Consider the following 26,994-nt stretch of genomic DNA (forward strand, 5'->3'; position numbering starts at 1 on the left):
ACGCTGAAGGCCTACGCGTTGGTGGCGGTGGATGGGCCCGACGGACTGCTCGCTGCCGCGACTATCAAAACAAGCTCCTCTGAGACCGCGGAGGAGGCGGCAATAGTTTTAGCTATAACTAATACCACTGCTGGTATTATTTTCAGCGACTCAAAATTCACCGTTCGCAATTTCGCGAGGGGCCGAATAGCACCCACCACCCTCAGCATTCTTGCAAAAGCAGCCCAATCTCCCAGAGAGGTCGAACTAATTTGGGTGCCGTCCCATTCGGACAATCCGGGGAATGAGGCAGCTCACAATAAAGCCCGAGGTTTCGTCAACGGGGCAGGGAGCTCGCCTCTTCATCCGGGGTTTACGAGAGACGGCATGACCTCTTTTCATGACATTACCCACCATTACACCTTGGGCAGGCGAGTTTATCCCCCCTCCGGCTAAAACGCTGTCCAAAGCACAAGAAAAAACGTGGAGACGGCTTCAGACGCGCTCCCTGACGAATCCCGCGCTACTGTCGCTCATGTAACCCTCTCAATACGAACCCCAATGTTTCCGCTGTGGCGAACGCGCCACTTACGACCACATCTTATGGGACTGTAGGGAAGAGCCGCCTCTGGCGGAGCTAGTACAAATCCCTTCTGTCGACTGGTGGGAGGCTGTGCTGGCCAGCTCAGACCCGAAGACGCAAGTCCGGGCCGTCGAGTGGGCCAACAAGGTCGCCAATAGTCACGGACTAGCGGCCACCTAACACGGCCCTCCGATCACCAAGCTCTTCGTGACGAAATAAATGTTTTCCAATCCAATCCAATCCCTGCTCCTTACGCTTCGATGGTGGATCCTTCACGGGGAGGAAATAGCACCAGTAACCAGCTTCTGCGCGCAGGAGGCCAGGTGTACGCCGTGTTTACTAATGGCAAAGCACCACTTCGAAGCAGGCCTCTGCAGCAGGCCTCCGCGAACTTTCCACGCTAATTTTACTAGTGAATGAAACGTCCGTAGTGCTTACATACCGCCATCCTGAACTACCTTTTCAATTACTGCAATATTTGTTTTTAAAAAATAATGGCAACGCACTGCGCAAATAATTAAGGGGCTATTTATTGTCTTCCTTGGCCCCGATTGGACCGGAAAGCTCTAACTTCCACAGCGCTGCAAACAACTTGTGAGATGAAGTATAAGCTTTACTCACTGCTACTGCGATTGTTCCCAAGAGAAAGCAAGCGTAGCAGGGGGCGGTAGAAAATTATAAGAAGTTTGCAGGGATACGGTGGCCGCAACTGCCAAAGGACAGGGTATTTGGAGAGACATGGGAGAGGCCTTTGCCCTGCAGTGGGCGCAATCAGGCCAATGATGGGGATGACATCGTGACAGACAGCAGACAAGGTATTCAGCCTCGTTCGGTTCTGTTGGTAACGTGCAGCAGTTTCCCTTTGCAGATTGTTCCACCTCAAGTTGAAGCCGGACACTTCCGTGTTCCACAAGGACCTAGTGGTCGAGACCACGAGGTTCGGTCGCGTCAAGCCAGACATCGGCCACATCTACAGCGGCGAACTTATCGGTAGGAACCTAACAGCCTATTTTTCACGACCTTTTCCTTCTTCATAGTGCTTCGTAGTCTTCACTGGCTTTCTGCTGGACGTGCCGCTGATGTACCGCAGGCTTTCCAGTATAGTTTGTGAGATGGAGGGGACTATGGTCATTGGACGCTAACTTGTGAACGTAAACCGTATTTTGTAAAGACATATTGCCTACTTTTTTGTAGTTATCATTTCTACTTTTTTGTATTCCGGTCCCACCTCCGGGAGCGGAGCTCCCGGAGGTTGGACAGGTCGAGGAGTGCCGACCTTCCAGCGTGCAGAAAGTCTCGGAAGGAGAAGGAAAGGCGCGAACACGCTGGAATTGAAATTTTAACTACAGATAGCTAGGCCTCCACTATGGCACCTATTTCTTCCTTCTCTCACTCCCTCCTTTATCCCTTTCCGTACGGTACGGTTTAGGTGTCCTCCGAGATGTAAGACGGATACTGCGGCATTTCCTTTCCTGAAAAGCCAATTGTTACTACAGACAACTTCTACAAAGCCCGTTAAAAGATTCTTGCTGGACAATATTCGCGAATCGGCGCGCTTTAACATCCATTGCATACCTCAACTTTATTAGAGCGCCTTCCAGAGCCCCTTTAAGATATTGGGGCTATTTAAATACTCTTCCCGGGTCACGGCCATTCATGCAGGCGATCCTTCGAGTCGTGTGTTCGGCGCCCTGCACGACGGCGTGTTCGAAGGCTCCATCCAGTCTCGTGGAGACCGCTTCTACGTGGAAGCGGCGCACAAGTTCTTCGCGCGGCCCACCCCGTTCCACTCGGTGATGTACGCCGCCGGGGACGTGCAGATGCCTGGAGGACCCAACGGTTGGTGCGGCGTCCGCGGGGAGGCCGCGCGCTGGATGCAACAGCTGGTTGCTGCCGTCAAGCGGCCTGACCCCCCTCCCCGGGTGAGAACACTGGTCACGTGCGCCATGCTAGAGTAGTGTATTAAAGAGACATTAAATGGAAATATCCCACTAAGTAATACGGACAGATTATTACTGAGGAACACTGCCAACGTTTTGTTGCGAAAGCAACACTACGCGAGTCGCCGAGCCATTTCGCGGAGCTGACGAAAGGCCATACTGCGCATGCGCGAAGAGCAGTGACGTCACACGCACACACAGCTGGCGCGCCGCCGCCGTCGCTGCGCGGGTGACTCAGAGCTGCCGCCGCCGCGCTCGCCAGTTGCGCATGCGCAGTAGCGGCGCATAGGTAACGTGCCGGGGCCGCCGTCTCGGCCGCGCGCTCTCTATCGCCTCTCTCTCTCTCTCCTCTTTGCTTTCGCGATCCTCCAGGTTTAACGAGAGCTAAACCACTGCCATTTTTTTTTCACGCTGAAAGGTGACTGCAATGCTGAGACAACCACAAATGAAATTTCCGAAAGCCTTCTACTTTCAAAGCGCCCGCGAAGGAACTGGAGGGGAAACTTAAGTTCCGCCTTAAGGTTATGACGAGATGGCGCTAATGGGCTAATTAATGCCCATGTATGCGGAAATGGTCATTCTGTACGTTCATAGAACGCTGGGAGTCCTCATACACATCTTCGCGCAGTGGTTTAAGTGATGCTCCACTTGCCCGGCAAGTGGTTGTACCGGTGGGGCTTGTAAGACCCAGGTTGCTCTTCCCCACCTTTCTCTCTTTCCACTCGGCTGTAAGTCTCTTACAAAGAGAGCGAAAGCCGCAGCCAGTAAGTGCCCGTATAACTGCAACTGGAGAACGAAGCCGCAAGTGCCCCTGGCAAGGGGCCCTCCAACCCAATAGGGTGCGCAGAGGAGGTCGCAAGGGGTTCAGCGTCCCCCTTATTTGACATGGAGGAGGAGGGCGCATATTTTGTTCCCTAGTTTTCCCTCATACCTCAGCGACATAAACGGGCACTGCCACGGACTTCCCCTCCCTTATGGAGAGGCCTATGTGCTCCTATGCTCCAACCTTTGGCGTCAACTTATTCTCATGAACGGGAATCCCGTTCAGTGTGCTAGCGTTTAGAAGATGCTAGCAGCCGTGGAATGTGGAAGAAGGTTCACCGCTGTGTCGTGACAACTGGTTTGGTCGGAAGGCACCTTTGACAGTAATTTACCGTTTCGTTCTTGCTTTCTATCCAACTATAGCAAAGGTGAGAAATTGAACACTAGCGCGATCTCCTTCAGTTCAAAAAACACCCGCCTCGTGGATCGGGAGCAGGTCAACAGACAGCTGCAAGGACAAATTTGCAGGCTTCGCGGACGAGGCGTCGGGGCGCTCGACTGGACCGCTGGATCGGCCGGCGGCCCCTGGCGCAAGAAGAGACCGAGGATGACTACTACGACGGCGAGGAGGCGGAGGAGGAGAGGTACGGCGTCAACGCGACCGGCCGCGAGGACCGCCGTCGACGGAGCGGCCATCGGCGGCGCACCTACCGCGTATGCGGCCTGTTCATCGCCATCGACCACCTGCTGTACGCCAAGTTCAGCGAGCGGGACAACGACGCTGTACGCACGCGCGAACGCCTCGCCACGCTCATCGCGGGTCATGTGGCGCGCGCATCCGAGGTCTATAGGCGCACCAACTTCGGGGGCATCGAGGACGTCAGCTTCAACGTGCACAAGATCAAGGTGCAGTACACAGAGCACGCCCCCTTGAACGAACAGGCAGGATCCCAGCGAAGCGCGCACTAGTGCAGCGCACATTTCTTACGTAGCTTGCGCCGTGGACGTGATTGAAGGACACGACCTACATTTGACGCGTTCTATGCCTCGTGGGTCACCTTCAGGGCACGTCATTTATCTAGGCTACGCAGCCTCGTATACCGAGTCATATAACGAAACCATGCGTCAGATTTTATTGTGAGAGAGGTTTAAGGAGGAGGACCTCGCTATAAAATCTGTCCCAGGGTTTCACTGCTAGACCCAGTATTCGTGGCCGCACAACATTAAAAAAAATGGCGTGACCCACCGATGACCCACGACGCAGTGAACTTGTTTAGGAACGCTATCTATCGCATGGTAAAACGAGGTATAAAGAAAGCGGGGACAGACAGGTATCCGCGAAGCAAGTCCATCCCGACTAGCCTTCGTCGTGGACTGCTGGTAATGTATGCCTGCGCATCCTTCTGGTCGAGTATGCGAGCAAGTCGCTTGTGTCAGCACGAGTGCATGAAATCATCATCAGTATGAGCACAAAAATATATGCACTACAAGACTAAGTTCTCAACAATTGACCGTTATGCTCCTGTTTGATTTATCTGCAAAATGCGGTCATTTGTATGCACGTCACGCAAACTATTAGGCGAATTTTTTCCGGAGTCGAGAAACCCGGGACTGCGAGGGCTGGAAAGTCTCAACGACGACACTTCGTAAATAAACGTTACAGAGAAATAACTTTAAATAGGCGTTAACTTGTTTTATCTCTTAATAGACGTTTGCTATTCTTTCTAAGAAAGATGATCGCTCGGATATGGTTTTAGCAGGCTGACAGGACCACATTATATTCTTACACCGTAGGCCGAACACACCGATATCGCTGCTGTGATTTACCTCCTGTTTGTTCCTCTTTGTCAGCGCTCACGTTATCTCTGTCACCTCTTTTGTGATGTAAACGAAGTTTGTGTTGAAAAGTGGCGTCTCCTTTGCGTCGACGAATGAATACATCGCAGCAACCCTCTTTTCCGCATGCACGCAGGGACAAGAGCGCTCAGAAGGCATGGATCGAAATAACAGCGTCAATGTTCGCCGATAGATCTTATTCGTGAGGCTCCGACCGCTTTTGTCTTATTTCTCCAGGCATATCAGACGGCGTCGAATGAGCTGTCACGATCACAGATCATTGTTTCCTGCATTCAATTATTTAAACGTGAATGTTTACTGATCTAAAAGGCATTCAAACATAATATGGTGTTAGCCACTTACCATTCAGACTTTGGGCACTTTGGACCCTAAAGCCCGTTTCACACATGCGGTTGTGGCCTGCGACGCTACGAATTCTATCGGCCTGCGACTGGGGAGAGCCATCGGTTTAGACGCAGACTGCTTACAATTGAGGTCCGTCCGGCTGGTATTCAGTCGCAGCGTCGGTGTGTTCGCTCTTCTACTGGGGAACACCGATACGCCGGACGAGTCACCTGGGATACGTTGCCGCGGCGGAAGCAAAACTGTTTGTTCTATTAAAACATACGAAGTATTGCTTTGCATCTAAAAGTACGGTGGTTTTAATCATCTCATCAACACATTCCGTGCTGTGTTTCTGTCCCGTTTAATCGTGGGTTGCCTATGCTAACATCGAGCAACCTTGTGTGTCCCTCCGACTGAAATCGTTGAGCACGCATTGCAGGTCAAAGCACTGACCGAAAACCGCACTGCGGTGTCACCGACTAGGCCGACTATTTTCGTTCTAGTCGCAGCGTGTGAAACGAGCCTAAGATTTTCGTAGGACAAACAAAGAAAAAAAAAGACTGATGACAGCCTGATTAGGCCTAATGCGAGTTAGGGGAGCCAGCACTTCGGTTATGACTTCGGCTCGAGGCTCGGTTTTTAGATGGCAACGCGGTAGCGGTGAATTATGAATACATTGCGCACGGATGGAAGTTGATAAAGACGGCATTAAAGGCACTGCGTGGGAGACACGCACTTAAACACGCAAGGTGTTCGGCTGCGGCGATGATGTAGTGGTCTTATGCCGTGGCCTCCGAAGCATATCAATTCGCGCAGCCGCGGATTCCAAACCTGCTCGCGGCCGCAGTGTTTTGCCATTTGAAGTTTTTGCATAGTTTGCTATCAAGCCCGCTGGCAGGTTGTCCACCACTCGGTGGGCAGGTGGGCACCTGTCACAGGATTTGAACAACCGAACATCGGCGAAATCGAAGGTAGGGGTTTGGTTTGGTCTGGTGTATGGGGGGTTTAACGTCCCAAAGCGACTCGGGCTATGAGGGACGCCGTAGTGAAGGGCTCCGGAAATTTAGACCACCTGGGGTTCTTTAACGTGCACTGATATCGCACAGTACACGGGCCCCTAGCATTTCGCCTCCATCGAAATTCGAACACCACGGCTGGAATCGAACCCGTGTCTTTTTAGTCACCAGCCGAGCGCCATAACCACTGAGCCACCGTGGCGGCTGCTTGAGGGGTTTGAGCGCTATATAGCGCTCGAAAAGAATGTCAGACCCGTGGTGTGGACGCCGCAGTTTTGCTGCCATAGTGACTGACTGCACAATTTCCTTATTCCAGATTAACGACACAAAAAGCTGTTCGGCCGGTAACAACCCGTTCTGCGAGGCGAACATGGACCCCACCCTGTTCCTGCTGATGACGGCAAAGTCCGCCAACTTCGACGAGTACTGCCTCGCTTACACATGGACCTACCGAGACTTCGATGACGGCGTGCTCGGGCTGGCCTACGTGGGAAACGCGTCGGGTGAGCTGAGCTCCGCGCGGTAAACAGGTTGTTCCTCCTCATTGAGGCCTTGAGTCGAAGCCATCCGGATCAGCGATGCATTTTGTTAGAGCCCGTTCTTCCTATTTTTTTTTTCTGATGGTACCTGCGCGGCTCGGAGTAACTAAGCGTGAGAATTCGGAAGACGCCAGAGGCATAAAAACAGCACTGCGAAGGAGAGTGTAGGCTACAATAACGGTGCAAGAATTCTCTAATAAAACTTCAAGAGATGGTTAGACGTCAGATTGTCCGGCCTACTGGAATGGGGCGGTCCCATCTCAATCTTGTATGAAAACGTTTTCCGCCGAAAAATGGTGTTCAGCACGGTTTTTCTCGCTAAATCATCCTCCCCATCTCGCCTCTGCCACCTTTTAAATTCGCCCCTGTCTGCGCGACATAATTCATTGGGCCTAAACGGCCGCTGCCGCTTTGTGAATAAATGCAGTTCTCTGTAGCATGCCACGTGGTGCTCATAATGTTTGCTCATTAGCAGGTCTCGAAGTATTCGCACTTTAGTACAAGCTAACGGGCACGCATCTCGTTTCGTCATTTGCAGATGCACTGCGGAAAGGCATCTCGTTATTTACTGCGTATGCGACTCGGTGTATCTCTTATAGAGAGACTCGAAGCCAAAGCCTGAGCATTAGAACGACGCCTCTACTTGCGCATGACATTTACGGACATAAGGGGAGGAGTAAGCGAGTTGTATATGTGTCACCGACGCTGTCGCACAGTGCGACCCATTCCAGCAGTATTGGTGTTCTTGCCACCGAGTACCCACCGGTTCCCAACGGCTGCAAGCTTTTCCCTAGCCTGGTGTTGATCTCTTCGGAAGTGAATTACTTGGAAAAAGGGGTCTTTGATCCCTCCTTGTGTAAAGGAAAATGCTTTGTGTCATCGCACTCTTTCGCCAGAGTTGTCCGTGCGGCATTAAAATTCGCCGTAATAATCATAAGTACAGGCCATCAGAAACCGTTGTGTGGTACGCGCTTCAAACATCATGGAAAATGGTAGGCACCGTAGTGCGAAACTATCAATTTATTCACACGGCTAACGACTAACCATAAGGTGCAAGAGACATCGTTGTCTAGGACTGCCCGTCATTTGACCTATTGAGTGACAGTTAAATTTAATCGTGATTAAAATCAATATAATTGGATCAGTCAGTCAAGTTAGCGTTCGCTGCGGCGTGAATGTTGCCCCACGAACCCTTGCAGCAAGCATGTTGGGAGTCTGCGACAAGAACCGGTTGGCTCCGGAGGACCCGTCAAAACCTCAGCACGGCCTGTCCCGTCTCAGCTTCAACACGGGCATGATAACCTTCATCAACTACGGCCAGTACGTGTCTCAAGCCGCCAGCGAGATCACTCTGTGCCACGAGATTGGCCACAACTTCGGCTCGCCCGTGAGTAGATCAATTCGTAGCGATTACTTATAACCGGCAGCATATATAGCATTTGCAGCAACCTTGTGCCTTTATAGCAACCTCCACGTACAGCTTTGCCATTTAGCTTAATGACCACTACGCCATTTTCAGTGGCTATGTTTTGCGGCACGGGATAATATTTTAAATTCATCGTGGGCTCTGCGGCTCACGATATCGTTTAGTGCATGTTGCCTGGGACAGAAAGGTTATTTCACTTATATATCTTGGAGCTTAAAGTCCACACTAGAGGTCTACACAACCATTTGTGAAACAAAATGGCGTCTGCCGACCGAACAGTTAATGTCACCACACAACCAAAGGCATGGGCACAATGACAGCCAACAAAATGTGCCCGCCATCGCAGTCTATTCGCGGCTCCTTCCTAACTCTTCGGGAACCCTCTTTTTGGAGGTGTTTTGACGCGAAAGTTCTACTGCGAAGTTATGTTACACAGTCGCACTGCTGTGAAATAGCACATTTGTTCACCTTTTAGGTTTAGTTTCGGGCTTCATCGTGCGAACGCGCGTTCGATGCACGATACAAAGATGGCAGTCACGATGCTGAAAGTCAACAGCTGAAGTTTCGCAAAATATACAGTTTTTGTCAAACGTAACCGGACACAGGTGGTTTGTTTCTTAGCCGCCTATAGCGAAGCACTTATGGCAGCCCTTAAGATATGAATCTGTGTAGAGTAAGGTGAACCCTTGTCCTCAAGTTCTGACACCTTTCGGTCCTGAAGGGTGCCATAGAGGCTCCGTTATACGGTTGGGAAGCAAGAACCTGTTGCTCGGTTACTTTTGACAAAGTGGGTACGCGCATGTTACGCGCCTAGCCTAGGAACGAGATCTTTTGAGCGAAGAACGCCTTCTGTTAAAATCCAGCCAAGACATCTCACGTCGTGAGACGTGAAGCGTGTGCCTGCTGGATTATATATGTAACTCTTGTTAGGTCGCTGAGGCAAAGCAGCCGCCCTCATATCATAGCGGCAGTCTCGATTCTGGTATAGTCTTCATGCCATGGGTGGCATATGGGAGTGCTTTTGCACAGCTATCCGTTTCCACTACAACGACATTCTACAGCGAACTTGCGTTCAAGTAATAGGTACCACGCCTGTCGCTGTGATTTGGTATGGCTCCGATGGACACTGCGAATGTTAAGACTGTCCAGCACAGAGCTCTCTGACCGCACTTGCTGTAGAGATCTCCACAGGCCCCATGTATTGAAATCCGATGGTCTCCAGGAGATGTCCACGGCATCCTGCGGCGCTCAGGCGAACTCCCCGGCGCTTTTCCGCAGGCGAACATAGGAAAAAAATAAAAATTGCAGGGCTCCATCGATAGTAGACAGCCCAGCTCATAAGCAGCGCCGTTACCTGTTCAAAGAGCTGTGGTCGAGGGAAATCGATGGGCCTTCAAATGCCGTATAGGGAAAAAGCAACCGTCGTACACCTCGGCTGGTAGCGTCTTGTGTGAGGTATAGAGGACGTGCGGTTTGTGCGAGGGAAGCTCGGCAGAGTTGTTCTACGGTACCGAGCCCTGTTTCTAACTGCACGGCGCTGCAGCACGACCAGCCGGACAGCAGCCCCTGCGTGCCGGGCAAGAAGAAGGGCGGCAACTACATCATGTACCCGCAGGCGAGCCAGGGCACTCTGCCCAACAACCGCGACTTCTCCAACTGCAGTATCGGCAACATCACCGACGTCATTAAGCCCATGGTGAACGGACAGTCGAGCCGCGAGAACTGCTTCGAAGGCAAGTCACCTCAGTGGCTGTGGATCCACTCCTCTTGCTTTGGGAGAGCCCTCGAAAAAGGAAGTGGTTCGCTGGGCCACCTAGTGGCCAGTGTTTCGTAAGGGAAAGCGAGGACAAGAGAGGACAGAGTGATGGAGAGCTTGCCGCATCGTCTACTTGTCATGTGTTCTCTTTCACGCTTTTTACGACGTAGGCAGGAATTCATCTCAGTGGTCTAGGCCACTTGTTTCCCTACCGCGTGGCGCATGACAAGAAGTTAAGTGGTTTATTGTTTGTTGCTAAAAGAAAGTACTCACAGGAAGCGGAGGTTCGATCTGAGAACTTATCTCTGTGTGTAACTTTCGACCATGCACTTGGCTACTGCGCGGCGTATACGTGCCGTGGCTTATAGCTCAACAACGCGAGGTGCGGTAAGCGTGTTGTAGAGATGTGAATTTTAGACAATTTTCCTGTCCGTTTCCAGTCGGGAAAGACAAGAGAAAATTACCGGTCGTCACAACAGACTTTGTGTGATGTTCTTGCCCATAAACTTCCCACAATATTAGAAATTTGTGTAGCCACAATATTGTGCAGATCCTACTGAAAAGTACTACAGAAATGTATATTACAGAGAAAATACTACTAAACAGCAGAAAAATATGTCGTTACGACGAAACGACAAAACATTTGGCGCATTTTTAACGCGATTCTGTCGCGTTTTCTTTTTTACTTGGTTTCGACAAACACAGCAGTCGACATAGAATTTGAAAGCCCACTCCCCGTTCATCTCCTTTAAGCCGGTGGAAAAAAAGCGACTGGAGCTCCATAGTGATGTCGAAATTCTGACCACAAGGCGCTTAAAGTACGTTTATTTGACTCATAAGGATGGTCACCTCACTTTTTGTTTGACTGTGGAAAACGGCGATTCCATCCGTGCCCATCCGCGCTGTACACTGCAAGCTTTAGTTCTGCGTTTCCATCATTCTGGAGGATTTTATATTGCAAGAACACTACTGTCCGTGCTGAGGTACTGACGCATAATTACCCGGCAGTCCGGGACAAGCACTTCTAGTTCTCTTGGCTGGGGCCAAGTAGCGCATGGTTTTGAACGTCAAAAAATGCAAATTGGTTGGTTTTTGAGCAAAGGAATTGGTGCAGTAATTGTCTCACGTCTCGGTGGACACCCAAACCGCGCCGTAAGGGAAGGGAGGGAGGTGAGAGTGAAAGAAAAATTGGCTGTGGTTAAACCTAGTAGAGTAGCGAGAGGTACATGCCTCTGGCTATGTGACTTCTGGAGTGGATAATGTTGTGCTGTGAGTGGACGTGTGCATAGATGGTGACTGCGGGAGTGGCCTATGTTTTATTATAAGCGACTGTGTGCATAGCGGGGCAGATCTGACCGGTTTTAGGACATTATTAACATATAAGTGATGCTACGGCTAAAAAAGACGCGCAGGTGGTCAGTAAAATAGGGAGACTTGCGCACAACTGACGAGGCGGGCGGCGTCTTCTCCGCCGTTGGCGCAGTGGCGAGGCGCGCGGCGCACACACCAGCTGCGTGTTGTGACGTCACTCCGCGCATGCGCACAGCTGGCGGAGCGTGGTGCCATGGCTCAGCGCGCAGCAACGCTGACCTCGCGAAACGGCTGGCGTAGTGTAGCTCTCGCTACAAAAAAGCGGTGCCGTACTGGAGGGCTCCAGAATAATTTCGATCACCTGTGGCTTCTTAACGGGCACTGACATCGCACAGCAGACGGGAGCCTTTGCGTTTCGCTTCCGTCGAAACGCTGCCGCTGCGGCAGGGTTCCAACACCGTGACGTAGCAAAGGGGCAATGACCGATTGGCTGCAGAACAGAACGTAACAGTTAGGCTTTGCGGCGCTGGCTGGGAGCTTTCCCGAATTCCTGTTAAGGAGTGAAAAACAGAGGCCGCACACTGAATTGTGAGCACAGCACCACATTGAGGCGGCTCTCAAAAGATGGCGTGGGTGTTTTTTCGGGCCTTAAAATATTCCTGGGCGCTGAGAAATGTTCGTTCCTCGCAGAGGAGAGTAAGCCGATCTGCGGCAACGAGTTGGTCGAAGGCCAGGAGATGTGCGACTGCGGCTACACCGAGGCCGACTGCAAGGAGAAGTGTTGCTACGCTCGCCACAACTCTGTCCAGGCCCAGGGGTGCACGCTGCAGCCGGGCAAGCAGTGCAGGTGAGTCGAGGCTAAGCCTCTCAAGACCTCGAAGGGACGTTAAGGACCACAATATTCAATCCTTTTTTTTTGGTTGTCAACTCATTTTTATGGTTCTCATGTCTATGTCGGCGTTAGCGTTTCAGCAAAACAATTGATTTATTGCTGAGAATACAGTTTAAAAAAAATGGGCTGTTTTTTTCGCCCGCCGTTGGATTCAAACTCATGATATCAACAAAGAAAAGGACTCCACGATCACAGTTTGGAAACAAAATGGCGCTGCAGCATAACCTCAGGGATTCGTGCCGGGAATCAGTCTAGTGGTCACCGCAGTTTGCCTGTGAAAGCAGCCGGTGGCGGTGATACCTTTGTATCATTTCTGGTTTAACTCTCTTTACTGTTTTATTAGTCCCCGGTAACATGTAGATACAGGCCAGCGTCAGTTTTTCCCTTTAAAGGTCTGGGGACACAAAATTTTTTTTCCTTCAGAAGGATGTGAATACGTTATTACGCATAGATCAATATGTCGACTTCGCGTACACACGGGGAATGATTCCCCAAACTCCCGAGACCGCATTCCTTGTACCGCGTGGTCAGGCTCGTCCGACGCTGTCGTCTTTCTGGATTTCCTCTGCAGTCCATCTTCGGGGCCATGCTGCGGCAAGGACTGCAAACTGATGCCCTCCAGCACGGTGTGCCACCCCGCCACGGAATGCCGGGAGGCGGCCTTATGCGTGTATCCTTAGTGTTTATTTTATACAACAGGCGTGCTACTCAGCGATCTAGAGCGCCGAAGATCATCGGGGTTGCATCACTGCCGCGTTTGTTTTATTGCGAAAGCAATACTACTTGCACTTTCACGCCTTTGCCGTGCCGCGGCCGGTGACCACCATTGACCTTCATTTGACCTTGATTGCATTAGATTGGATTAGATGATTGGATTGGACTGGATTGGACTGGATTGGATTAGATTACATTAGATTACATTACATTAGATTAGATTACATTGGATTGGATAGGAGTGGATTGGATTGAACTGGAGTGGATTGGATTGGATTGTAGTGGATTGAATTGGATTGGATTGGATGGGATTGGATTGTATAACCGATGCATCACCACAAGTCTAACCACAAGCACCACCACCAGCTACACTACCAGCTGTACCATGGCGTAGGTACGGATATTGCTTTCGCAATTACCGGGCTTAACCAAGCTAAGCCACAGCGAATTTTTTTGTTTACGCCTGCCTGTCGACTTCCCTCATGTCATACTTCACCTCAAGCCACACATATTCCCCTCCCCCCCCCCCCCCCCCCCCTCCCCAACCCCGCAGTTATCACACACGTAAAGACACACACTAAAAGAACCACAGTACGTGCTGTATTTTATGCTGAGTCTTTTCCCGATCAATTTTGTCGACACTATGGCGCCCGCGACATCCCCCAGTGACGTCATGGCTAGAAAATTGGACGAAATTGTGTTTCCACCCGCCACGGTGGCTCAATAGTTAGAGCACTCGGCTACTGAGCCGGAGTACCCAGGTTCGAACGCGACCGCGGCGGCCGCGTTTCGATGGTGGTGGTGAAAAATATTTATCTTCTATTAAACTTTTCTTTTACAAAGAGGTTATTGGGGTAGGGCCCTATTTGCCGTTTCCCCTCACAGTACTAGGTGGAACCCTTATTTCGAGACCCCATTTCCAAGCAACATCGCCCGCGTTCGTTGAACCAAGGCCTTTTGGGACTTTTGAGGAAAGGAAATGGAGCAGTATCTGTCTCATATCTCGGCAGACACCTCCGAACCCGGGCACTCCGGCTCGGTAAACGAGCGCCTTACCACTGCAAACCATAAACCTCATAAACCGTTTTATGCGGAACGCAAAAGGCACCCGTGTGCTGTGCTATGTCAGCGCAGGTTAAAGATCCCTAGGTGGTTGAAATTTTTGCGGAGACCTCCACTACGGCACCTCTTTCTTCCTTTCTTTTTTAGCTCCCTTCTTTATCCCTTCCTTACGGCGCCGTTTGGGTGTCCACCAAGATACGTGAGACAGTTACTGCGTCATTTCCTCCCCTCAAAAAAAAACAAAACAATTTATTATTATTTAGTGCATAGGCTTATACGGGAGCAAAAAGGAGCTAAGCTGTCCTATAGCACACTGCCTTTTATAAACGAGAGTGCGCTAGATGACAGCGTACTCCATATTTACTCCGTTCTGGTTAAAGTGTAGCACGCTGTTTTTGTCCCGATGCGTTACCAGCTTGACCGTATACGTGCACATGTCCACTCTAACATCGTTCATTCCGCTTCTGAAACACGTGATTAAAACTACGCATATAAGAGTGCAAAAACAAAAAACCGCGTTAGTGCGTGAGCCTTGTTTTTCGTTCCTGTTGCGCTGCATTCACCTTATTCCGTGTCAGAACATGAGCGGAAGAGCAGTCCGCGTGAGCTATGTACACTCGAAACAGAAAGGAGTCAAACGGGAGTCAGCTCTCCTCTAGCTGCCCTTCCTTTTAGAGTACATCTAGAGGACATCTAGAGGACGTCTAGAAGACATCTCACTCCCTTTTCACTCCCGTATAGCTGTATTCGCGTTTATAGTGTAGGATTCCTTGACTCGTGGACGCCTGCAGTAACCAAAACGCCACCTGCCCACTGGGGAAGCCCAAGGCCAACCTGACCTCATGCAACAAGGGTTCCCAGGTGTGCTTGAACGGCGAATGCGAGGGGTCGGCTTGCCTCAAGTACAACATGATCGAGTGCACGCTCACCGGGCCGGAGTATAACCTCGACGAGAAGTGCCTCATAGCGTGCGAGAGCGAAGGTACGGCTACGAACGACGTTTCGGCAAAAGCGCTGCATGGGCGTGCGCCTCGCAATCGGAGCCATATAGCACGAGTTTTGGCTTATCAGCAAGTCGACTTTGGAATGAAGGGCACTCACATGGCGTTACGAGACTCTCTTTAACGACATAAACTGGTGTAGAGGGCGGAACGTTATGGGGCCGATGCCACAGCAGCCATTAGACATTGTATCTAGACAACAGCGATTATTCAAGCACAGCTCGAGGAACCTTCAGAACGATAGACGCTCTTCAACTATTTGCTCTTTTTGCTGAGTGTATCTAGTATTGCCAACGATAAAAATTGGCTGGGGCTTATCTAAGGTTAAGCCTGGATTTCTAGAAGCGAAAAGCTGCGGTGATTAGCGATAAACACGCGATAAACACGGTGGCGAGAAGGAGGAGCGGCGGCGCACATGCGCAGTAGCCTGCGCCGTGCGTGACTTCATCCGTGCTCCGACATACGCCGGTTCACGCGAAGCGCGGTGTTGACTAGCATAGTGAAGCTTTTCTTTTCAATACTCTGCTCAAAGTCTGCCGAAAGCGGACGCACAGTCGGAATTCTGATTTGGACGACTCTGTTCATGCTGTCCTGTTTTTTCTAGAACAGGGTGATGTCCTCTCTGAAGCGTTCCTTCTTCGTACAGTCCTATTGGCGCTGCTCTAGAATCAACCTAAGCACATGCCAAGGCATGGCGATTCCTTCGCGCGAAAGGCTCGATGCGGAGGTTCTCTTGTGCTGCGGGCCTTACTTAGCATACATTGATGAGAAGGTGTAATTCGCCCTCGACCGGGGAAATAAGTTAAACTCGAATTTCTTCGGTTTCGGCTTCATTCGCTGAGTTTTGGCCACAGTGTATAAGGTTAGCATCGGTTACGTGAGGCATGTTCAAACTGCAATATAATCGCTGTTTCCTCATTCGTTGTGATTCCAGCGCCAGGTTGTCTTTAGCATTGTAGTGAAGTAAAAACGACAAAGCAGAGATAGTATATCGCAGTTTTTTTTTATACCTAACGCGACGTACACTCAAAGTTGACGTTTCAGCCAAGGTTAGGCTCTTGAAATCGGAAGTGAAATTGTACGAGAGAAGAAATTTGAACGAATTATTTCTCAATGAATGAATTATTTCCCAGGTATATTGCCACTGCAAAGTAGTTAGTAACATGCAGTTTGCAATGAGAACAGGCTTTTAAACTCGACACTGGATTTCCTGAGGTTAGCGAACGGAGCAGGCACAAACATCGGTTAAAGGTGCACTGAAGAGGTATCTGAACTTGTCTTTTTGCCGCGGTAAATCGATCTACACGTTCCTAGCACTCTTAGAAACAGTGACTTATTGCCCTGTGTGGCCGATTTCCCCAAGTAAATCGAATTAACGTCCGGCTCCCGCCTTTTTTTTAATTCTCCCTCGTACGGTGGGCGGAGTCGACCAACGCGTGGAGCGCCTTTCACCCAGTCCCGTGGAGGCTTTGCTTTCGCTTTATTTTATTTTTTAGGTTTCCCTGAATAAATAGTCTCATTCGCAGATAATATAGCCGCAAAATAAGCCCGAAGAAATCAAAATACGCGCGGACTATTTGCTACTACGGACTACTACGTATTACTCCGCCGATGGCAGAGCCGCCACGGGACTGGGTGAAAGGCGCTCCACGAGTTGGTCGACTCCGCCCACCGTACGAGGGAGAATTCAAAAAAAAAAAAAGGCGGGAGGTGGACGTTAATTCGATTTAATTGGGGAAATCGGCCACACAGGGCAATAAATCGAAGTTTCTAAGAAAGCTCGGAACGTGTAGATCGAGTTCCCGCGGTAAAAAGACAAGTTCAGATTCCTCTTCAGTGCACCCTTAATACCTTCATAACTGTTAGAACTTCGTATGTTTGAGGAGGAAATTTGTTTCTGTTGCCAACCTTAAGTATTCGGTAATTTTAGTGACGAAAATCTACACCAGGGCTTGAGCAGCATACCTTGTCCCGTAAATGGAGTGGCCTTGAGGACAGCTTCTCCTTTTTACTCCTTTCGTGTTTATAGTGCAGTATCGCCGTGCAGGGCGGAAAGACGAGGTTCCACACCTGCGGTAGCGACAACGAGGAAAGACGGGAGGCATCGAGTGAACGTTGCCGCGGTCATGGCAGCGCCGGCTACGAAGCATACGGCTCGATCACATTTGCTTGGCGAAGAGCGTCATTATAAGCACACTGTCTATATTGTAAGGCTTATCAGAGCGTGCTGAGCAACTATTTGAAAGTAAAACGTCCACACAGTGCATGAATAATAGAAATACATTCGATAAATCGCGACTGACCTACACTTACCTATTCCATGCTTCATGTATAATCCCCGTGTTCGAAAGCCTGAATCAGTTTTAGCGATGCTCAGAGGTTAGGGGGCCGAATCCAAACCGACGGGACGGTGGGTCGATTGCAGAACAGTACGGTTACACGGCGAACAGTTGCTCCCCAAAGGATGGTTCTTGGCAGAGTAACGGTTCATCTCCTGTACAATTAATCCCCAAAGGACTAATGATTGTTACAACGCGGATCCTCCCCAAAAGGAGAAAAAGAAATCTCTTATAGAGTACATGAGCAGGGCACTGCATTCGAATATTACAAGAACCCACCAGTCTAAAACACTTAGGCGGATTCTCCGGCCTGGTTCTCAACTTCTCATCAATGCAACTACAATGCCAGGTGCGCTTACTGCTCCAAGTGGTTCTTTGCAAGCAATTGCTCAGCAGTGCTGAACCACAGCACTATAAATACGGATGAGATTATTGGCCACGCTCGGGTGGTCGAGCAAGTTCACTCAATCATATTTTGTAGTCGAAGTGGTTGTACGTATGTAACTTTTTTTTTTACACGCAGCGCAAAAGACGGGACAACGGAACATCACCGTAGTACTTTCTTTTCTCTCGTCCGATTGTGCGAGCTGTTTGGAAATATGATGCGTGCGTCCAGTAGCAGTAGTACAAGACTTTTATTCGGCCATAATTTACAGGCCGAGCATGTCGACCGCCTTGGCGACCAGAAGTCGCTGTTCTTCCTCACCTTCAGAGCCAAGCCAGTCGAGGCAGGTGGTGATGGATAGAGAGGGTGGGAGGTAGGAACCCGACTGCTGAGCAGCCGGGCAATAGAACAGGCAATGGGCCAGGTCCGCATAGATACAGGGGTAGTTGGGAGAGGAATGGTCCGATCGATAGCGATAGAGAAAGAGGCGAGACGGGGTGATAACTGCATTAATTTGGATGTGCCGAAGAAGGCGAGCCTCCGGCACCGTGAGTGATGGATGAGGGGGAGGGTAAAGGCGTTTGTCTAGGAGGAGCTCAAGGTAGAACTCTTTTATGGAGCGGCGAAGGGTGAGTGTCAAACCGTCTTCCGAGGGCGTCCAGTAATTGCGGTTTGTTGTGACGTACAATCGGGGTACCGTGTAGAGGAGTACTGACAGACGAACACTAACGGGACTTGAATCGGGTCTCGCAGGGCACTGCAAGCCCGCGTGCCATTACCCGGCCATGAAGTCGCTTTGCGGGACCAAGATGCAGCCGGGCGCCATGTGCGACGGCACCCGCGGCTATTGCGACGTCTTCCACAAGTGCCGCCGCTCCGACGAGCAGGGCCCGCTCACGAGGCTCGAGCAGGCGCTCTTCGGAGGAAAGACCATCAAGTCCGTCGAAGACTACATCTGGGTAGCTGAACCCTTCTTTATTCCCTCACGGTGCGGCTGACTCCGCCAGAGAGCGCCGAAAAGCATTCGACTTCCGGAGAATGTTTACACTCTAAACAAAAAGGCGTAAAGAGGGAATAAGCTTTCCTCTAGCACGCACACTTCTATAAAAGGGTGCGCGTTAGAGCACAGCTTACTCGCTTTTTACTGCATATTCGTGTTTAGAGTGTAACATCTGGGGCTCGAATCTCCGATACAGGGTCGGGCGCGCTTGATTTTCTTCCGAGTTTAGTATATCATGGGGAGAAATTTCAGGAGAGCAGAAATGCAGGTTGTAAATATGTTGTGCTCGCTCAAAGATCTTTCAGCCGCAGGGTGATAATGATGATGGAGGTAAAATTGTTTTCTGCCTAATATATTGCTGAGTTGCGTGGCGCAATAGCTGCATAACTAAAACTAGCTTTGTCTTGTTCCGATACAGAGCTTAACATATCTGACACACAGCCTTGTAGCCGCGAACGCAGATCACTGAACGCTGTTGCAGCTCACCAAAAAGGTCCAGGACAGCAGCTTGGGCATGTTGGTTATTCATTTGTGACGGAACAGCGCAAAACACCGGGACAAGAGACAAGCGCTGTTTGTGACGGAACAGCGCAAAACACCGACAGACCGACAACCGACAGACCGACAGACAGACCGACAGACCGACAGACAAGAGACCGACCGACCGACCGACCGACCGACCGACCGACCGACCGACCGACCGACCGACCGACCGACCGACCGACCGACCGACCGACAGACAGACAGACAGACAGACAGACAGACAGACAGACAGACAGACAGACAGACAGACAGACAGACAGACAGACAGACAGACAGACCGACAGACAGACAGACAGACCGACAGACCGACAGACCGACAGACCGACAGACCGACAGACCGACAGACCGACAGACCGACAGACCGACCGACAGACCGACAGACAGACCGACAGACCGACAGACCGACAGACCGACCGACAGACAGACCGACAGACAGACCGACAGACCGACAGACCGACAGACCGACAGACAGACAGACAGACAGACAGACAGACAGACAGACAGACAGACAGACAGACAGACAGACAGACAGACAGACAGACAGACAGACAGACAGACAGACAGACAGACAGACAGACAGACAGACAGACAGACAGACAGACAGACAGACAGACAGACAGACAGACCGACAGACAGACCGACAGACCGATAGACCGACCGACAGACCGACCGACCGACCGACCAACCGACAAACCGACCGACCGACAAACCGACCGACCGACAAACCAACCAACAAACCAACCAACCAAGCAACCAAGCAGCCAACCAGCCAGCCAGTAGTCGATCTTTAAGTTACGCCGTGGGCATATGGATGTGCCCAGAGCACATACCCGGGAAGCTGGAGTTATTTATTAAAACCTCGTGCGGTAATAAGAAACAACAGCCAGCAGAAACAGTTTCACGCGCTACACTCTAAGCAGAAAGGAGTGAAAAGAGAGTGAACTGTCCTGTACCACTCTAGCTTTTATAAAAGCGATTGCGCTAGAGGACAGTTTACTTCCTTTTTTACTCTCATATAGTATTTATCGTGTCTAGAGTGGGGTTGTTGTGGATTCGTGCTTTCTTTTCTCTTGTGGCGTCGACCGTGACAAGTGCGGCAGCGTTTGGTAAACGTCAGAAAACAGCGGCGCACATTGGAAGCTTGTGTGTGGATCGATTGTCCACAGACTTGCCACCCAAGAAGTTCGAAATTATTTCAGGAATACTCCGTGTTTACCGCCTCCCGTTTATATCGAAAAATTGAAGAGTGTGGTGGCTTACACTAGAATACTAACCCTACGGGCCAGGAGCCACGGGCGCAACCAACTTCAAGAACATTTTTGTTGTAGCTGTAGGGGTGCGCGCAGATGGAAACGAATAGCAAGTATTTCTTCTTTCAAAACTTGTTTTCTACTTATCTGCGTCAACGAAGATCACAAAAATAGATAAAAATTAACAGTGCTCGATTGTTTATTTTAGTATCCGTTATATAAATTCTATCATGGTCTGCAATGATTGTGATTTACGACGGCAGAAAGTTACACTACCAAATGGCGACTCAATGCTCCCGGTGCTACAATAAGTAATTTCTCGAAAAACGCTAGATAGCCTATGCCTCAGACAAGTGCAACTCTATGGGCACTGGCACCAGGTGATGTATTTTTAAAGGATATTTCGCTTTTTAATTATTCGTTCTTATATACCGTTGGTGAAGCAACACCATTACCTGGCTCCGGTATCAAGAGTGCGGCCGACAGTGAAGCAGCAAAAGAATGGGTAGCAAAAATTATGTTATTTATATGCTGTGGGAATCCTGGCTTTCTGCCGTCGCCTTTGCGCGGCTGTGCCGGCCGCCCGCGTTGTTTCTCCTCTTTCCCTTGCTCCCGCCTCAGGCGGTGGAGAGGCGGCTGGGTGACTAATCACTGTCATTTAGCCACAGCTCCGCCCCGGCTCCCCAAGGGCCTTTGCCATTGGCGCCTTTTGGCGGGAATTCGGGACCCCGCTTTGGGCGGCCGCGCGCCGCGCGACCGTCCGAGCGGGGCCCAGAGAGAGAGATCCCTCCGAGACAGCGTAAGGTGCGTACGTTACTGTTTGTCCCTGCCGGCTTTGCCGCTCGGACCAGTGCTTACTCGAGCTCGCCCGCACGTGTCCTCTGACCTGCAGCGGCTCGAGCCTGTCCAGCGGGGTCCAGCGACCTCTGACAGGCGTACCTTGCGTTGAATGCCCACTCTCTCTCGCAACCGGCCCAACGGTCGACACGAGAGAGAGATCACAGCACTGCCGCGGGGACATTCTCCTGCAGCGGCGTGCTAGCGGTGCGCATTACTCGAGTCGCTTCGTGCGCGCAGCGGAGCCTTGCTCCTCGCGCGCCCCCGGGACGGGGTGACTATTGAGTGTGTGTGTATCAGCTGGAGGACGATGTGAATAAACGTCTCCTTTGTGAACTTGGAGGCCTATTTCTTTGTGGCGAATCGCTCTCCTCCCAGCGGAGGTTGAGTGCACCGCGTCGGTGTCCCAGTGTGTGTGTGGTGACGGCTGATCGGGGCCCTTGGCTCGCGCGAAGCTCGAACCCGCGGTGGGTGGTGGCCTGTGTCCACTTAGAAACCCACAATGCATAGTGCAGTGCTATGCAAGCCTTTTTTTTTGTCCTTGACATTTGTATATTACTATGCTTATAATTCTCCTACACTAATGCCCCATGGGCGATGTAGGCATGTGCATAAATAGGAGCTATTGCCTGAGTGGAGATATGAAATTAAAACATGGACATACATACATACATACATACATACATACATACATACATACATACATACATACATACATACATACATACATACATACATACATACATACATACATACATACATACATACATACATACATACATACATACATACATAACGCCGCCGCGGTGGCTCAGTGGTTATGGTGCTCGGCTGCTAACCCGAAAGACGCGGGTTCGATCCCGGCCGCGGCGGTTGAATTTCTTTGGAGGAGAAATCCTAGAGCCCCTGTATACTGTGCGATGTCAGAGCACGTAAAAGATCCCCAGGTGGTCGAAATTTCCGGGGCCTTCCACTACGGCTCTCTCATAGCCTTACTCGCTTTGGGACGTTAAACCCCATAAACCAAAACATACATACGTACATACGTACATACGTACGCACATACATACATACGTACATACATGCATACGTACATACATACATATATACGTACATACGTACAAACACACACATACATACATACATACATACATACATACATACATACATACATACATACATACATACATACATACATACATACATACATACATACATACATACATACATACATACATACATACACACACATACATACATACACACTCACACACACATACATACATACATACATACATACATACATACATACATACATACATACATACATACATACATACATACATACATACATACGAGGGGGTACCCAAAAGAAACTGAACTTATTTTTGTTCGAACTTATTTGTTCACATTTTAAGCACAGACCTTCAATCTCCTTCAAAGTATTCCCCACTTGCAATGATATGCTTGTCGAATCTTTCATTCCATTTTTCAAAACATTGTTTAAATTCATCTTTTGTGATGCTTGACAGTGCCTCCGTCATTTTTTTTTTCACCTCAGCAACATCAGCGAAACGCTTTACATTCACCTATTTTTTCATTCTAGGAAACAAAGAAAGTAGCACCCCAGTGAAACACCATATCCCAGGGATATCCGAATTAGAACCGAATATCCTAGTCCCTGGTCGTACCTCCTTGGGATATACGTCGGATGTCCTCGCTTTATATGTCCCGCAGATGACGTCCGCTGGACACCGCATTTGGACTTATCTAGAGCACATTTTAAACAAACATTTATTGCGCAGTTAAGCTGCTTGGTATACATACCAACGGCCTTCAGATTTGTTCGCTTTTAAATAGACCACTTCATTCTACCAAGTAGACATACTTTGCAGCCACCTGCAAAAATCGCCGCAATAGTTCGTGCGATACAAAACACTGGTTCACACTGCAGTTTATTCGGCAGGATTATGCGCTAGCTTCTAGCGTCGCATCCAGTTTCATAAAATATCGTGGCTCCGCGCGCATCAACTACGTATGTATCGCGCTGGACACGGCTGCATTAACAAAATATCGTTCCAGTGTCGACTGCGAAGCACTCAACGTGAGTACCGCATCGCTCTACCGAAACAACATTAGCTGAAGGCAGCAGAACATTAATATGCTGCACAATTTCGTGATTGCAACAACTGTCTGGTACCCTTTTGAGTGCAGGCACAGCGCCAGTCCCACGGCCAGTCGCCACATTTTGGCTCTGCAAGGCTTCTGCCTTGGCTTCAAACTACGCCGTGTTCGAGCCAAGTACGTCACATTATGCACATCGCAATGTCCAAAATCAAATTCAGATTCTTAAAAATTGTACAAAAAAAGTAGTTACTTGCCTATGCACTACTCAAATGTGAGCAAATTTGTTTCACATCTGCCACGGACGTGTAGCCGTTGGCTGTAGTAGCTCGCTAAAGTTAGCCTGCTGGTCGCGCCCTCTCACTTTTTGTGCTGCTTGCACATGCTTGCACTGCCACGGCCACGGCTTGTCCATTGCCTGGGTCCATAGAGCCTTTGTTTATTTCGCCTTTCGCGCCGTTTGCGTGTCTGTTATGCGCTGTTGCTGCCGTTGAGACCTTAGCGCCGTTGCGTTGTTTGTTCGCGCCAATTTCGGACTTCCTTTGTCCGTGTTCTCAGCAAGCATGGACAGGAGTGTGCCTTCAGGTAAGCGTGTTTTCTTTGCTATTATAAGCGCTGACGTTCCTTGCTAATACGCAGGGTATGGCGTTGCTCTCTCGAAGCGGACTTTTCGGCGCCGGTTAAAAGAGGCAGTCTCGGGCAGTATTGCAGCGGCTACCGCGTCCCGTGAACCATGCCCAGCATCATTAGAAGCAGACCTAATCTCAGTTTCTCAAACTGTTGCGGAGCCGTCAGATGATGAGGCGAGGCCGTGTCATACTCTACCAGACAATGCTTCTTCCCCGGCGTGTGGTTCGGTTGAGAGCGATGACTATCGCGGTGGTTTCAAGTAAAAGCAAGCATGTTTATACCCCCGTCACACGTTAGTCCTTAAAGGCCTTTCCAGCCAAAGTTTCTCGTTTCCCCAAAGGAGCAGTGACGCTGCAAGTAATCATTCACCTCAAAATGTTGAACAGCTGCACTTGTGCTCCTACGGTTGCAGTTGCATAAAGCGGCAGAAGCATAGCTTTAAAGCTGGAGTGGAGCATTTTATTCATTCTTTGAGCTTAGAAATTACAAATTTATTTCATGATATTTCCTTCATGAAAAATAGTGATAGCTTCTCTCGTCAGCAGCAGCAGGGTTTGTTTATCGCTCTGGGCACCATTTACTCGGTGTTGCTGCTGCATTTTTACTGTCTTGAGATCTTAGCATAACATAGGACGCATCCAAAAACTAGATTTAGGCACTTTTTTTATATCTGATATGTTTTCAAAGTTATTGAACTGCTTAGGTTTTCTCTTTGCGGTTAGTTTTCTAGCGTGGTGGTGCTGCAATCGCAGCTTCTTGAATGCTGCTGGCTTCAAAGGTCTCAGATGGCCAGCTTTGCTTCTAAGACCCGTTGAGGCGATGGCACATTACGCATGCTGCATAGACGCGCACCGTGTGCCTTTGAGCAGAAGGGCCCCGATTCTCTAAGGCCTTTGCAGTGCCCATGTGACAGGCGTATTAATCCCATTTAAAATATAACGGCATTAATGCAGTGGTCGGGTGTCATGTCAGATTCTCACATTGCGCACTCAGGTCAGGTATCATACCGGAATGCAAAATTAAGTGGCCTTGTCCCGGTTTTCATAAAAACTTTACTGCAACAGCTGTTTTTTTTTTCGGCTTTCAGTTACAAAGCTGATATTCAACTCCAGGACGAAACTACAGACATCGGCACTGCCTGCTGATCCGGCAGCCTCTGAAACTGTGGTGGCAGCCTCGAGAGTTATGGCAGCAGCCCCTGCTTCTGATGACAGCCCTGGAGATGAGTCTGACGTGTAGCACTTAAGTTTGTGGTACTTGCTTAAGAGGGGGGTAGCCTTCAACCAAAATTTATTATTGACGAAGTTTCAATTCTGGAGTCTTCAGGAAACGTAATTTTGTGTGTCTGCCCTAAATATGTCAGTTAATCTCATGAAAAATGTGCTTGTGCACTTCTGTAATATGTTGTGCTGGTTTTTGTCGAGCGTTTTCAAGAAATATTGCTGTAAGGAACTTGCTGAAATGCTTGTCATTTATTTTTCTTGACAGCACGAAAAGCAGTTAGGGTAACATCATCATCCAGCCTCCAGTAATAAAGCCGTATTAACCAACTCATCCAGTAATAACTCATCATCCAACTCATCCAGTAATAAAGCCGTATTAACCAACTACCGCCCGATTTCCGTACTTCCGGTTTTTTCGAAGGTATATGAGAAGATTATTCTAAAAAGAATGGATAGCTTTTTTACTAAACACAGCTTGCTAACAGATTCACAGTTCGGGTTTCGAAAAGGACGCTCTACCGAATCTGCTCTCCTCTCACAGAAAGAATTTATCTTGCAAAATTTTGAACATAAATGTCTAACTCTCGGTATCTTTGTTGATTTCAGTAAGGCTTTTGACTTTCTTAACCACACTATTTTGCTTGCTAAACTAGAAATGTATGGTGTTCGAGGAATGTGTCTCCATCTTCTACGGTCATACCTCACTGATCGAAAACAGGCTGTTTTCTGTGATGGACATGGATCCACTCTTCAGGCTATAAACTGTGGAGTGCCTCAGGGCAGCCTTTTAGGTCCTTTTCTCTTTAACGTATACATAAATGATCTCGTAAATATTGACAGTAACGTTAAATTCATTCTGTACGCAGATGACACCAGTATTTTCTTAACGGGCTCCTCAACAGATCAGTTATTAAATCGCGGTAATGCTGTTCTTAAAACTTTGCATGCGTGGTCCGTTCAAAATGGGTTGTCTATTAATACCAATAAATCTAAAGCTATTTTTTTCAGGCCTAAAAACGTCAAAATTAACTTAAACGATGATCTTCAACTTGGGAATCATAAAATAGAAATTGTGGACACCTTCAAATCACTCGGTGTAATTTTTGACGCCTGTATGAGCTGGACCGCACACGCAATACATCTTCGCAAGAAATTAGCTCCTTCCGTTGGTTTTCTTGCTCGATACCGCACTGAATTTCCTCCCTGTATAAAACGAATGATTTATCATGCCCTATTCCAATCACACATTAACTATTGCCACATAGTTTGGGCTACCACATCCAAAACAAATCTACAGAAAATTCTAATTCTCCAAAAGAAAGCTATCAGGATTATCGCAGGTGCCAGTTTTACTGCCCATACGGCTGAATTGTTTACTAAGTATGAAGTAATTCGTGTCAATGTTTTTCTTGAGTACCGCCTATTATACTATCTCAAATTTTCTTCACCATCAATATGTAATTTTTTGCTTAATATCGCATTGTTAAAGCCCATAGAAAAG

General features: G+C 49.2%; 1 protein-coding gene and 1 long non-coding RNA gene across 2 annotated transcripts in view; both read left to right on the forward strand.

The window, feature by feature from the left end:
- LOC149339015 (disintegrin and metalloproteinase domain-containing protein 10-like) overlaps window positions 1-26,994 on the forward strand; it is a 39,197-nt gene that overhangs the window by 6,613 nt on the left and 5,590 nt on the right. Inside the window, exons 3-12 of the mRNA XM_089550850.1 lie at window positions 1,431-1,552; window positions 2,225-2,484; window positions 3,793-4,170; window positions 6,778-6,964; window positions 8,200-8,387; window positions 9,970-10,159; window positions 12,184-12,340; window positions 12,957-13,055; window positions 14,953-15,143; window positions 18,640-18,845. Of these exons, the coding sequence (XP_089406976.1) occupies window positions 1,431-1,552; window positions 2,225-2,484; window positions 3,793-4,170; window positions 6,778-6,964; window positions 8,200-8,387; window positions 9,970-10,159; window positions 12,184-12,340; window positions 12,957-13,055; window positions 14,953-15,143; window positions 18,640-18,845 (1,978 nt within the window). The remainder of the gene's footprint in view (window positions 1-1,430; window positions 1,553-2,224; window positions 2,485-3,792; window positions 4,171-6,777; window positions 6,965-8,199; window positions 8,388-9,969; window positions 10,160-12,183; window positions 12,341-12,956; window positions 13,056-14,952; window positions 15,144-18,639; window positions 18,846-26,994) is intronic.
- LOC149339016 (uncharacterized) lies at window positions 24,071-25,781 on the forward strand. The gene is made up of 2 exons (XR_016283476.1): window positions 24,071-24,225; window positions 25,358-25,781. It is a non-coding gene; the product is annotated as an uncharacterized LOC149339016 (long non-coding RNA).

Source organism: Amblyomma mixtum, chromosome 6 (genome assembly GCF_055824585.1).
Source record: "Amblyomma mixtum isolate Tamu chromosome 6, ASM5582458v1, whole genome shotgun sequence".
Taxonomy (NCBI): domain Eukaryota; kingdom Metazoa; phylum Arthropoda; class Arachnida; order Ixodida; family Ixodidae; genus Amblyomma; species Amblyomma mixtum.